The sequence below is a fragment of the Nicotiana tabacum genome, chromosome 5, assembly GCF_000715075.1.
Source record: "Nicotiana tabacum cultivar K326 chromosome 5, ASM71507v2, whole genome shotgun sequence".
NCBI lineage: Eukaryota > Viridiplantae > Streptophyta > Magnoliopsida > Solanales > Solanaceae > Nicotiana > Nicotiana tabacum.
In genome coordinates this window covers 81,505,404-81,520,328 of record NC_134084.1, presented here as the reverse complement: position 1 = coordinate 81,520,328, position 14,925 = coordinate 81,505,404, and the positions used below count along the sequence as shown (strand labels likewise).

Genomic DNA, 14,925 nt, shown 5'->3' with positions numbered 1-14,925 from the left:
CACCGGGCAGACGAAGAAATATACAATTTTTAAAAGTTGTGATTAAAGATATTGCTGTTGAAAAAAAAAATTGGACTTGAATATGGGGCATACACTACAAACACATATTCCGGGGACTACATTTTCAACGTAACACTATCAAACTATTTGCTCTTTGAGAAATCTATCATTTACCAAAATATATTGATGATAATTGAATCAAATAGTGATGAATAATTTAAGTACTCAATTAAAAATCGATTATTTTTAACATGAAATAAATTCTTTTACATAGCAAAAGAAAACTACCAATCAAACTAGAATGTAAAGGCAAAAAATTAGATTATTATAATAGCAAATAACTAGACTAAAAATACAAACGACTAATTGTACCATAAAATTTTAGAAACTTTATATAAAAATATACATATATATATAGGTGTAAATAATAATTTAAATAGCTACTTCTGTAGTCGGTTTGGTTCGATTTTTTCGGTTATTTTTTTTATTTAAACCAAAACCAAACCAAACCTAAAAAGTATTAATTTTTTTGGTCGGTTTGGTTCAATTTTTCGATTTTTTATGAACACCCCTAATTGGAGCACATGTGTATGAACTTCCAGCATATTATGCTGGACCACTATATTATACTGGAACTCTAGTATATTATGTTGGAAGTTCACATACAAAAAAATTCAAACTCCAGTATATTATATTAGAATATTTTCCGAATTTTGAACAATATTTTCGTTCAATTTTATTTTTACATGAAAATCGGCTAAATTTCAATTAATTTTGAAACGACCGTTTATAAATCTGGCTGGATATTACTTTTTTATTTGCGGTTAGATTTCCTCGCTAGCCACTCAACGAGGTACACCTTTTGTCTTTCTATATACGCAATCGTACGGTAATTTTGAGTGATAGAATTGTCCGCTAGACGTTGTCATTTTGAAAAACGGTAAAAGGGATAAAAATCTAGCCTTACATCATTTCGACATGACTAATCTTTACATATTTTGTACCCATGATGTAGAGATATTTTTTTATTTTAAGATGCTAATCATTACCATTACATTCTTATAATAATAAAAATCGTAGTTTCATTTTAGGCAAAGGATACATTTAAAGAAACTTGAAAAACAAAAGAGGAATGCCAATGGATGAATGACCTAAAGAGGTTAATAATTAAAGGACATTATTTTCAAATTTGTGATGTTGTAATTCAAATTGTTCTATGTTGATCACTACTCTATCTTTGTAGGATTAAACCTTTTCTAATTCTTCATTTCACAAAAGTTAAGCAAAGAAAGTTTGAAAATTTGAATTCAAGTCTAGAAAAAGTTGCAACCCAAACAAAACGTTAATGGTCCATACTTATATTAGTTTAAAGTAATGGAATCTAAAGACTTTCTTTAATCTTAAAACATTTAGCCGCCAATTTCCTTTTTCGCCTCTCTTCTCTTTCAAACTAACCCTCCCTTTCCATTTTAATCTCCTATACTCGATAGCCTCAAGGAATGTTCTTCGATACTCATAACTACCCCCCCCCCCCCAATCCCATCCGAACCCCCCAACCCCACTCTACCCCACACACCCCCACGCTTACAATTCTCAACATCTCTCTCTATATATACACTTGTATATCAACTCTATAACTCATTCTTCTCTTCTAAAACCATTTTCTTTGCTCATATATTACAACAAAACAAAGAAAGTTCATTGGTTTATATCAAAGAAAGGATTTTGTAGCACTCCGATTACAGAAAAATGGCAGCTGCATCAGTTAATGCCACAATTTCAATGCTGGACTCCAACATGGAAACAGATAAGCTCACGTACGAAATTTTTTCCATTCTTGAAAACAAATTCCTCTTTGGCTACGAGGATACAAAAACTTTAGACAAAAATTCATCAGCTCCTTTCGCCGGAAACAAGAATGCCGGCACCGGAAAAGTCAGAATTTTGACAATTGATGCTGGTGGGTCCACTGATGGTGTCCTTGCCGGTAAATCTTTGACCCATTTGGAAGCTACCCTTCGACAGAAATCGGGAAAACCAAATGCTCATATTGCTGATTTTTTCGATGTTGTCGCTGGCTCCGGCGCCGGCGGTGTACTCGCCGGTCTTTTGTTCACACGTGGGAATGATGGGGTTCCTATCTTTACTGCAAAGGAAGCTCTTGATTTCGTTGTCGAGAATGGTCGGAAAATTTCCCGGAGTTTGAAGACAGGAGTTTTCCGGCGAGTTTCCCGACCGGCGAAGGTGTTTAAGAAAGTATTCGGGGATTTAACGTTAAAAGATACGATGAAAGCGGTTTTAATCCCATGTTACGATCTTACAACTGGGGCGCCATTTGTTTTTTCGCGCGCTGATGCGTTGGAAATGGACGGTTGTGATTTCACGATGGCGGATGTATGTGGGGCCACCATGGCTGATCGTGCGGTGGATATAAAGTCTGTTGATTGTAGGACGAAGATCACAGCCGTGGGTGGTGGAATTGCGATGACTAATCCAACGGCTGCAGCTATTACACATGTCCTCAATAACAAGCAAGAGTTCCCATTTGCTAATGGAGTTGAAGATTTATTAGTAGTTTCTTTGGGAAATGGAGATTCAGATTCCGGCACCGGAAATGTGATGGCATCGCCGGCGGCGTTCGTTAAGATTGCCGGAGATGGAACTGCCGACATGGTATGTTTTCTTGGTTCATGCAAATTATTTTTAGTATTTTAATCAATGGAAAGATTAGTAATAATTGCTATCTTTAAAATACTTCTTAATTAGAATAGTAGGTACTTTGGAATTAATGAGATTTATTGATTAAAAAAAAAACCCTTTCTTTTGGCATGGGACCTCCTCACATTATTTAGTGGCATTTAGAGAAAAGTAGTACAAATTAAATGTTTCAACAAGGTCACCTAACTTTTTATTATAAAATTAGTAACTTTAGTTTTGCAATCTTTTTTATAATAAATTTTGTCTTGACTTGATATTCCATATATGGACGAAGGTTAATAATTTTTTATGCTAAAAAATGCAGGTAGACCAAGCTGTATCAATGGCATTTGGAGAAACTAGGAAAAATAACTATGTACGAATTCAAGGAAATGGAATTATTGGGAGGAGAAATCAAATGATTAAATCGGAAAACATAAAGAAAGGGGAAAGAATGAGGAAAATTGTGGTAATTGCAGAGGAAATGTTAGGGCAAAAAAATGTGGAATGTGTTTTATTTCAAGGGAAGAAGTTGGTTGAAAATTCAAATTTGGACAAGTTGAAGATAGTTGCAAGTGAATTAATCAAAGAGCAAGAAAGGAGAAAAAACAGCATATTACCCCCTGTGATGTTGAAACATGCACCATCATCTCCTAGAACATCTTCAGCAACAACTCTTTCATCCAATTCTTCATGTTAATTAACTCGATGGTGAAATAGTTGACAAACAATTGAGATAGAGTCACGTGTGTGTGCGTAAACTAGTTCAAATATCAAAGGACCAGCAATTACTAGGATAGGCAATTGTGAGCTTTTGAGGTTAGTCAAATCGAGTTATATCAATGTCTTGAATATGAGTGTGAAGCCACTCGTGATGAACTTAGGACATCCGAGTTTGAGCTGAGGCTAGAATAGCCCAACAATTTTTATTTTTTTTCCAGTTCTTGGGTTGATTTGTAGTTGAATTGTATATTTAGGAATGAATCTTGATGAATATTTATATGTATATGATTTCAGTAATATGAATGGATTGCTCATAAGAGGGGCTTGCTAGATCAAATTCTTTCGTTTAGGGATATCAATGAGAAGGGTTAACAATATTGTTGCTACAATTAAACTATATATGACCAAACTAGAACCATATACCATAATTCATACGAGATAATTGTGTATGACACTTGTATTTTTATAACCGTGGTGTTCGAGCCAGTTCATGTGTAATTTAATTGATCTTGTAGGTTAATTCTATCACACCAATAGCTCTATCCGCAGATAATTGTGTATGACACTTGCTAACTTTTACTCAGGGGTGGATCTATATGGGAGGGATGGGTTCGTGAATCCATTCTCCTCTTCCCTAGACTATGTACATCACTTGTATTTTCTTATTTTGTTCTTAAATAAGCACGTGTGAACTTATGCTCAAGTGATCACTTTGGCTCTGGTGGTCAATGAGTGATACACCGCCTTAAGTTGTTCTTTAAAAAGAAAACTTTCACTAAAATATTTCATAAAATGTGATATTGTGATACCCCATTTTTTTCTTTCGAAGATTATCATCGATAATAGTAGGTTGTAAGTGTTCGTTGAGAAAAAAAAATTGTCAAGAAATGAAGAACCAAAAAATAATAATAAAATTAATCTTAAACTCCTATTATAATAAAAAACTAATAATGCAAATCACATCTCTACATAGAAATAGAAGTATATAAAAAGATCTACATAATAGGATGAGTGAAGAATTTTGAAATACTTTTTAGCTTGCTATATATGATGTAAGATTTTTAAAACGGTAAGTAATGATGCTATTATTGATAGTTTTTAAAGTATAAAAACTCGTCTGAGGATATACATAATGCTAATAATATTAACTAGAGTTTTCTCGTCAACTTTGACCATCGTAAAAAAATTATATTGTCAAATCATATATTTATTTAAAGATAATGATGCACACATGCCGTTAAAATCCAGGATAATTATTACACTTCATTAGAAAGTAATTTAATTAAGACATCTTTGGAGCATAAGATGTTGAAAGAGGCATTGAGTATGTCCAGTAATAAATTTGTAGCGTGATACTTGGATAATTATTAACCTTAATTATGTCTTACTATCAAAAAGTTTAATTCAATGGCATGACCCTTTGACATAATCCTTCGAAGCTACCCACCTTTGTCTCACGTTTCTAGGTGGGAAAAAGTTAACCAAACACGGTCTTTACCTGATTTAATGGAAGTTATTATTGACATGCTCGCATCCAAGATATTGTGTAATAAGATCATGAGGTTTTAGGTTAAAATTTAATGGAGAGAAACAATATTTGGTGATTTGTATCTAACTGAAATTTGCGCTGGTGAAAGGTTACAAATATCTCATGAAATTTGATTAATCCAAATGTATGCAAGTTGATCCGAATACCACGATCATAAAAGAGGTTAGAGAGTGTAGACACAAGACAATTGTATGTGTGGACAGAAGATTACAAATGGCAGATTTGTGAAAAAGAAGATGAAATTGACAGTGGAGAGAGGGGAAGAGAAAGATATTACGAGTCGGAGTCGCTTTAATATTTAAAGATGATCTCTGTCTCCACATGTCCGGTTTAAGTTTCTCTGTCGGTGTAAAGTTAAACTTATTACAATCACTTGCTGAATTGGATAGACAAAAAGGAAAAATGACATTGTATAGCCGCTGTAAAAATAATAGTCGAAAATATATATAAAATTTATATATTTTTGTAGATATATACATTTTGTACGTTATATACAAAAAGTATACACTTTTTTGGCTACCAGATGTAATTATTTTCTGGCACGGGCTAGGCTAAAAGTGATAATACCCACAATAGATGTGATATTTCATATTTGGACAGTTTATAAATACGATCACTGACAGTGTACATATATTTTTATAATATTACGTCTTAAGTTGACCTACAACAATAAATAACTTTTTATGATATGATTAACTGAAGAATATAGGACAATAGCTAGTTAAATTGTGTAAAAATTATAACATAACTTAGAAACTGTAAAATCTTGTATTTGATATTTGTGTGGCTACGTTTTGGGGTCTGGCTGTGACCACAATACAAAGACAGGGTAGAGAGAGTAGGACAATGAGCATACTCCAAATTAGCCCCTACACCACGCGGTGATCACTTAGCAAAAAGAATACATTTTCACATAAAATATACTAGCATATATTTATTTTGGGACCTATGAGAAGGAAATGACAATGGTGGTCTCAACTTTTCAAAAATAACTCGTGTTTTGTTTTTCTGTTATATTGCTTCGTCACGAATCAATGAAGCATTGAATTTGAAAATTGGCCACCATTTTTATAGGGATCCCTTTTGGCACTCCAAAGCTGACGCCCAACACCCACTTCTTGAGTCCGCGTGGGTGTGACTAACTCATTTTTATTGGTCATAGGTTGGTCCAAGAAAAATAGTCGGCTTTCTTAATCAAGGTTAGACCCATCAATTGTACCATACATATATGGTGTGGCTTTCACAAAATGTTCATAAAGATCACATTTTATTAATGAGTTTGAGTTATATACACCGATAATATAAATAAATTTTATGCTACTAGTATGGTTTCCACCTGCTATAACATGCTATTTTTCACGTTTGCAGACTACAAATTCATGTTTGCTATAATAAAAATTACATGTAATTGACTTCTAAGTGACTTGATAGTATGAAATTTTTTTTCAGACTGATGATGTATATTAGTTAAACTCTTTGTTGATATATGCAATTAAGCTGTCATATATGTCTCTGTCTTTCATAAGGCATTGGAAAGTCCCACTTCTTACTAGCAGCGACAGATGTAGAACTTCAACTGCGAGTGCATTTGAAACCACTAATTTCGACTTGAATTATATATATGTAAACATTGATATTTATTTATACAAGATTTGCATTCATTACTGTGAATGCGAAATCCAGCAAGCACAAGTAAAAACTTGATTGACTCTGTATTTCTGCCTTCAGTATTTGAATCTGTATGAAATGGATCAAAAGAGAGCAAAACTTATCCCGACAAATGTACTCCATGCAATAAACCATGGCAATTCCTATATTTAAGATGAAAATACATATTATTTGCCATTACTAAGCGATAACACTCGTGTAAATAGCATGTGCCATGCTATCACTCGTGTAAATAGCATGTGCCATGCTATCGCTGTCCTGTTTGCTACTCCAAAAAGAAATGAAAAGGCATTCACAAACAAATAGCAACACTTGGAGTTCATCATGCAGCGTTGAGAAATTTTGGTTCCTCTGGTAGATACATGTACAAAACAATCTCATCCCTTGACTGTAAAACCAGGGATCATGAGATACAAGCAAACACACGATGCACTTATCCGACCACCCTTTCTTCTGTCTCTCCCTTATGCACATATCTAAGGCACCAAATTTGACCATTAAAAGAATAGGTACATTTCTTTATGAAAACAGACACTAGGAGAGCATAACCTATCAAAGATCCCTTCAAAAATTAATGTGGAAGGAATTACAGCGCACATAAAAGGTGTACTTGTAATCAATGTGGTAATTGTCTGCAGGTCGGACAGTACCACTTCCCTTTAAATCTTGTCTCCGGTGTGAGCCCAACACATGAGTAGTGAAACCATTCACCTCCTTGGCACTGTCAAGAAACCCCCAAACTCAGATCAATAATGGGAAGGTAATTGTTACAGCAAGAAGAAGTGACTCATCCGATAACATGAACACGAACACGAATACTCGCATTATGCAGTACCAGTGTTAAAATTATGAATTTAGTAAGATTCTGCATTTGTACAGGGATCTACTTCAAATGTAAGGTTCTGCAATTGTATACTATGTAATAACTTCCTATATAATGCAAGTATTTGAAGCCCACCATATGTATATCATGTAGTACATTATCAATGCTCATGAAAAGGCTTTTGAAGAACGTCTAATGGGTAATACTCCAGGCTATAGTAGGCTAGAATTTGGATAAACATGATACGGAACTAAGCCAATCCACGGCAGATTCTGTAGAAGCCAAAATATGAATAAGACTTGAGGTGTAAGACTTATCTTGCCATGAAACCACACAATCTCTTAATTTTCATAAGATAATCTTTTTTCTACCATCTGCTCTACTTGCCTTCAAATCATTTCACCAATAATACTTGTCACGAGCTAATAGACATGCTTATTATTTTCTAAAATGAGCCGATATGCATTAAAATATACAAGGCAATTAACTCACGTTGGGTTCTAGCAAATAGCAACAAATTCACCATATTCCCTAATGACAGAGGTGTATAGAGAAGATAAATGAAATGGTGCGATCAAGTGAAGGTCACAAACAATAACCATTGCAGAAAGGGGACCTACATTTTCATTGTCGCAAGCAATCATATCTCCAAAGGATACCTGAAGAATCAACAACTTCAGAAATTAGCAAAACATTTGTCCACAATAATACAATGAATGATAATTGTAGATCTATAATTGAACATCAGCTACTTGAGCACATAAAAGCAAATTCAGCTATCAGAAATTGAGACCTGATGGCACACACAGTAGGTGGGTTCATTTGGATCAATGGGTTGTTCAACATCAACAGGAGAAGCAAAATCTTTCTTATGACTGCCAGGAGGAGGCATAAGATCGTAATCTCTGTCACGTTCTCGGTCCCAATCCCAGTCCCTGTACTCAAGCCTCTTTGATTGAGGTGTTACATACGGTCCTTTGCGCTTCTCAGTCTTAAGAACCAAAGGTAATGGAGGAAGGATAGGAGGTTCATCGGCAGGTAGCTTTCCCTCTGCAGAAGTCCAAAAGTCAAAAGACGAACTACAGAAAAAAAAGGAAGAGGGAAGTTGAGCCTTGCGTTCAACTGTTTAGAAAAGATATAATGAACCTTGTATTGCTACGAAAATCAAAATTCTAAGGGGCAATCACTACCTAAAAATCCCAGTGCCCAGTGTAGAAAATATCAAACATTATATTTACTATGTTTAGCAGCACGGAAGGTAAATCCACGGTGCTCTCTGAGGAACCCAAGAAAACTTTTGCTCAAATGAAGAGTGCTTTATTACAACACAAATCAAATATTGATGACATGCATAGAACAAATCTTGATGAAACCCACAGAGGAAATTTTGATGTGTCTCCTAAGTTTGCTGTAATAAAGCACTTTTCGCATCAAATGTTGATGAAACCCAAAGATCACTTCCAAGAGAATATTGGAGCACATGCTAAGACTTGAGAGCTCGGAAACATTTACTGCACCTTGCTTAAGATCTTCAGCAAAGTTGGTAAGATCTTCATCTAAGCGCTTGATGTGGCTATCTATCTGAAGAAGAAACCAGAATAAGTTAGGAGCAGTCTTACTATCAGAAAGAAAGAATTATAAGTAAACAAATGATCAAATTATTCAACTACTAAGTTTGGCAACGAAAACTGAAACAGATGCAAGTACAATCATAACAAATTTCACAATGACAAGGTACTGTGACAGCAAGAGGCTATTATTAGTTTCAAGAGAAGTTGATCTTTAATTATGCCAAAGAAAGAGGAAAACTAATCTGACAATTAGTCCACTTCTAACAAAATTAATTTTGTCTTTAGATTAATGTTCAAGGAAAAAGATAATTACAACAACAACAAACCCAATTTGATCCCGGCAGGTGGGGTCTGGGGAGGGTAGTCTGTACGCAGACCTTACCCCTACCTAATACAGGTAGAGAGGATGTTTCCAATAGACCCTCAGCTCAGGAAGGGCATGAAGAAGAAGAGGAAAGCAAGGAACAAGGAAAAAGATAATTGCCATACAAATTGCCTATACCTGAGAAAAGTTAATAAGAATAACCTGCAAAAGATTTAGTAATTTGGCAAGCAAGAGAGGAATCTGTTGTGCAATTATGAGTTATTATGGCCAGTTGAAATTGTTCTTATATTATGCTTTCACATTATATCTTGAGCAACCTTTTTATTTTTCCTTACTGCTTAATTCATTTATTAATTTCCTATTTCTTTCTGCAATACTTCATATCGAAGATGCAAATTAATTTTATTTCCTAGTCTAACACAGTGGATTCTTCATCCTTAAGTCTTGGTCCCTCTTAATAAACTTCACCATTGGCTTCGATAACAGATAACAAAATATGTCAAAGATAAACCACAAGGAATTTGCCCAAAAAGCATTTTTCAGTGAAAGGGAGATTGGCATCAACGACATGTTACACTCAAATGAAAACAATCATAGCTAAAATGATATGGAAGACATAACCTTCAATTAACCACTATGAAGAACAAAAAGAGAAAAGCATTCAATTATTCTTGCCGGCAAGAAGATTAATCACAGAAAGCAGAAAGAAAGAATGCAATAGTTACAAGAATCACGAGTGCAGCAAAAGGTCAAGTTCCATAACTGGGACAAGAAAACTTTGAGGAATACAACACGTCAGTGAGAAGCCGAATACAATAAGAAGCTTACAATATCGTGGGCTTGTCGAGCAAGTAAAACCTTCTCAGTGCAAAGGCTTAAGGCATTGTCCTGGTTTGCTTCAATCTCCTTCCTCAACTTCTCAAAAGCCTCATCATCATCATAATTGTATTTCCTTGATCCCTGATTCTGAGAAGCTAATCCTAGGCAGTAATTGGTCTGCTGCCTTGTCTGATTTATTATTCCTTCATTTTCCATTTCATATTACAGATTGTACACCCATTACATTACTAAACTTAGAAACTTAAAAAAAAGTGCAATTAAGAAAGCAGAAAGTAAATCCATTAATTACATTTTTTTTCTGGGACTCTTTCTTTTTTTGTCTGTCCCGGAAAGATCATCACACTCATATTTAGAAAATATTTAATTTTTACAATCCAATTTTGCCCTTCCTTGAGATGCTCATCAGAACTAGCATGACTTGTTGTAAGCCTCATTGGAACCAGAAAAGAAAGAAAAAGACTAGCTTCCTACAAAACGTACTTTTAGCATTTTATGCATATTTAGCTGTCAAAATTTTCCTTTTTCTTTTTTAGATAAACTCAACTCACAGTCAAACTTCGCCGAACAAATTGGCGACAATCGAAGTATTCCTATGTTCTGGTTTATCTTATACATTGATAGCTTTATATATTGGGTAACAAGCAATTACAAGCAGTGTTGTTAAAAGCTCACTGAAGCCCTGAAGGTCAGGTTGTACGTTGCGCCTCACTTAATTGGCACTTTGGTCTAGGCGTTAAGGCTTCACCGAGAGGGTTCGTTCTTTAAGGACACACCATGATATATATGGTTTTTAAGTATTGCTTTTCCATTCTTTTGTGCAAATAAATATTGTTTCTGTTCCTAGTTACGTTTTTTTTTTTCTTCTTCATTGGAGCTTTCCTTCGCTAAAGCCCACCATTTAATTGAGCTATGCACTTAAAGCTCCAACAACCTTTGCCCTGTCTTGTGCTTTCCTCTTTTGACTACTCTGATTAGAAGTAAATGTCTATAATTACAAGTTGACAACCAAGAAATAAAGGGGGATCTTTACACAAATAGCTGTCCGGATTCACCGTTTAGTTTCCTAGCCGATATATGTAGATTATACACTGATTATACATGTTTATACACATATTACACATGAATTATACATATATCATACATCCATAGGCTATTTTAAGTTAAAGCAGTTTAGTGAGCGACTATTTAGTTTAATTTTTCAACAAAAAAAATCAACTGACCTGCTATAACAGATTAAATATAATGATTGCTTTTTTTTTTTACACTGTGAGTATATATAAGTTAATTTCTTAGAAAGGGAATACCTTGAGAACGCTCATCGAGTTCTCTAATGGTGTTAAGAAGCCGCTGAAGCTCAGCAGGCAATGTGCTTGAATCTGTTTTTTAACACAAATTTTTCTTAATTAGTGACGTAAAATTCAAGCCTTTCAACTTTAAATTGAACCAAAAGTAAAGCAGAAAAAAAAAGGATTAATTCGAAATCGGAAACATACATTCCAAGTAATCATCGACGAAAACTCCGGTTCTGGCGATCGCCATTTGTCGTCGGGATGAATTTGATTTTACGATATTAGGGTTTTGAGGAGGGAAGGGAAATTAGGAATTAGGTTTAACGACGTTGTTTATTCGAAAATGTTCTTCTCCGCACCTATTTCCCAATTTTTCCTTTTTTCTTTTTTCGAGGGAAATATGAAAAAAACAGTATATTTAGCCTGCGGGGCTGAGGATTCAGTCAATAACTCTTAAAAATTTTAAGGTTTGACAAAGAGGTAATCCTCTCATCCTAATCTTGTATGTTATACTCCACATGCATAGTAGAATACATTTATCAAGAAAAATTTATATTTAAATTTCGATTCATGAAATTTTGAAAATTAAATTTTGAAATTGGATAGTTTGTTGGCAGAGAAGACAAATAGTGTTGAATTTGGTTAGAACAATATCGTTTTGAGTTTCTAATGGAACGACTTGATTTCATTACACGTTTAACGGATGAATTGAAGCTAAAGCTTAAGAATTGACCTTCGATCGGTAAAATATGAATTTTTGCTAAACTTGTGAAGTTGGACCTAAGTGTTATATACTTGGTTGGCTTAGTTGGAATTGTTGTGACGCATTATTCATTCATACGAGCTCATATATGTAGATTGTGATCATTGGCGTCATTGGAACATTTTGTCATTTTTAGAGCGTCGTAATATTATTTTGGAGCTTGGACTTGAGATAAGTTTATTAATTTTATTCTTTTCGGGAAATTTTCTCTTAAAGCATGATTTGAATCAGAGGCGGATCCAGGATTTGAGGCTTATAGGTTCCTACCGTAATTTTAGATTAATATGCAATAATAATTGGGTTCACAGTTAGATATTTACAAATATTTAGTGAATTTCTTAATATAAATACAGTGTCTATGCAAAAGTTACTGGGTTCCCGAAAACCCGTCTTGTAAGCTCTAGATCCGCCCCTGATTTGAGTCTACATGTGAGTTATTTGTTGATATACGTTTGTGCTTGTGGGGATAACTAAGTAAGGATATGACCATGTATTTTAAGTTGTGTTGCATATGAAGTTTCATATTATTCATTAAAAAATTTATTTTCAAACTTGTTGGAAGATGACACTTGAGACAAAAGTTATAAGTTTTATTAAAAACTTATGTTCTTAGTAAAGGAATAAAATATTTGAGTTCTATTGTTGTAATTTTTATAAAATGTGAAGTGTTACATTTTTTTTCGAAACCTTTACATATTGAAATAGCACTTGTTAAATATTTAAGGATTGAAATCTGATTTTGTTAAACACTTTTAACGTGAAAGGATTTCATTTGATTTTTGTTCAAATGGTTGGATCAGTTATTAATGTTGCAATTTGATAAAAGGCTCAAATGAGACTACTAAGCTATGAAATGAGAATTCTACCACACTCGAGGACATCAAGTCTCGCTGCTCCATTAACCCAAGTCTGAGTATTCATAGACCGATTGTCTTTCCTCCGTCGGAATTAAATGTTGAACCTTTAAGCCACGAACTGAGAAAGCCTCCTTTCAAGTCATTCAATGCCGCAATCTATAAGCATCCTACCATTACACTAATATTGTGCAATAGCAACCCACGAATCATCACAACAATCAGTGCCCAACCTTAAACCATAGGCAATACTGATACTGAGCTGAAACAACAGAATATCCTTCAGCAAGGAGACGACAGTGACTTGCTCGAATGCGCAGGGAGAAACATCCTGCCCACGTTTGTAGTACCACTACAACTCCTTGATGCCCAGTTGATACGAGCATTGAACATCGTATAAGAATGAGAAGGAAGGATATAAAGGCATAAGCCTCAAAGGAATCAAATTGCATGATGATGAATCAAGAATGGAAGTGCTCCTAAGAGCCCTATAGCCTCTCGAAGATAAGCACAGACGTCTCCGTACCGATCCGCAAGATTCTACTAGACTTGCTCATGACTCGTGAGACCCAAATGAACCTAATGCTCTGATACCAAGCTGTCATGACCAAAATTCACCAAAGGTCGTGATGCCGCCTAACACCACTGTCAGGCAAGCTAAAAGTGAATGATTAACTTAATTACTCATTTTAGTACTTTTGAAATCGTAATTTTCATCATAAAAAGATTAAGAAGTAAAATTTACAGGGTAAATGGTGATATTTTCACAACTACAATACTGAACAACCCGTAAGCACCCACAAAATACGGTGTCACAAATGCATGAGCATCAACTAGGAAATATAATAAAATACAACATCTGTCTGGAATACAAATTAGACATGAGAACATAAATAACTCTGATGGAGACTCTGCATGCTGCGGATCGTAACATGAAATGCAGCTTATTGTAAGTCCCCGCAACATTCAGGCCTCTACACCCAAAAGACCACCGGACATATATGTACATGCACAAAAAAATGTGCAGCAAGTGTAGTATGAGTACATAAATCAAAGCGTACCTAGTAAGTATCAAGCCTAACCCCAGAGAAGTAGTGACGAGGGATCGACATCGACACTTACTAGTGGTCCAATAATATCAGGTATAGTAAAAAAGTAAATAAATATAAGGCAGAGTAAATAAAAGAAATAAACAAGTATAAATACGTGGTGCAACTCTCCTCTCCACAATAGACTCAAGCTCTCATTTAGCAAATTGCTCCTCAACCGGAGCATATATACATATATATAATGTACCTCACCAAATAGGCTGTTGTAATTCAAATCAGGAAAAAAACTCACAGATACACTAGCTTCTTGCCAAATATTACGCACGATTCCATGAGAATATTTTATAGAAATGTCGAGGCATACGGCCCGATCCTATCATAACTTATGCATTGCCGAGGGTCGAACACAAACCATAGATACATCTATTATATTTCCGAGGCGAACAACCCGCTTCCATGAGAGTGTGGTACATAATCCTGCCGAGACGAACAGCCCGATCCCATTAGAATAAGAAGCTTAAACGGGTCCTTGACCCCCACTCACGAATAAACGTGTGAGTTATAATAATTTTTAAGGAAAACCTTTCGATGAAAACGCATAGCGCGTAAGAAATCCGTAAGAGGACACAATTATTCCTTGGCAAATCATGAAACTCGTGAAATCTCTATAATAGCAAGTCTAGTCTCAAGTAATAATGTGAAGTAAAAGAATTTAATAGACAAAAGATAACTCAAATAGTACAATTATAACATGGCGTGAACCTTACTTTACCC

General features: G+C 34.8%; 2 protein-coding genes across 2 annotated transcripts; one reads left to right on the top strand and one right to left on the bottom strand.

The window, feature by feature from the left end:
• The first annotated feature begins 1,479 nt into the window (after window positions 1-1,479).
• LOC107773045 (patatin-like protein 7) lies at window positions 1,480-3,717 on the top strand. The gene is made up of 2 exons (XM_016592493.2): window positions 1,480-2,673; window positions 3,023-3,717. Exons 1-2 carry the CDS (start codon window positions 1,750-1,752, stop codon window positions 3,395-3,397), a joined length of 1,299 nt encoding a protein of 432 aa, XP_016447979.1. The 5' UTR covers window positions 1,480-1,749; the 3' UTR covers window positions 3,398-3,717.
• A 3,232-nt stretch (window positions 3,718-6,949) lies between these two features.
• LOC107773046 (PHD finger protein ING2) lies at window positions 6,950-11,881 on the bottom strand. Its single transcript, XM_016592494.2, has 7 exons — window positions 11,690-11,881; window positions 11,501-11,572; window positions 10,185-10,378; window positions 8,978-9,041; window positions 8,254-8,510; window positions 8,081-8,119; window positions 6,950-7,358 (listed from the first exon to the last, which is right to left on the bottom strand). The coding sequence occupies exons 1-7, from the start codon at window positions 11,733-11,735 to the stop codon at window positions 7,254-7,256; spliced, it is 777 nt and encodes a 258-aa protein (XP_016447980.1). The 5' UTR covers window positions 11,736-11,881; the 3' UTR covers window positions 6,950-7,253.
• Between the last annotated feature and the right edge of the window lie 3,044 nt (window positions 11,882-14,925).

Coding starts and splice junctions, on each gene's coding strand:
- LOC107773046 (XM_016592494.2), bottom strand. CDS start 11,735: ATGGCGATCGCCAGAACCGGAGTTTTCGTCGATGATTACTTGGAAT. Junction 11,573..11,689: donor CGTCGATGATTACTTGGAAT/GTATGTTTCCGA, acceptor GTTAAAAAACAG/ATTCAAGCACATTGCCTGCT. Junction 9,042..10,184: donor CTCGACAAGCCCACGATATT/GTAAGCTTCTTA, acceptor TTTCTTCTTCAG/ATAGATAGCCACATCAAGCG.
- LOC107773045 (XM_016592493.2), top strand. CDS start 1,750: ATGGCAGCTGCATCAGTTAATGCCACAATTTCAATGCTGGACTCCAAC. Junction 2,674..3,022: donor GAGATGGAACTGCCGACATG/GTATGTTTTCTT, acceptor TAAAAAATGCAG/GTAGACCAAGCTGTATCAAT.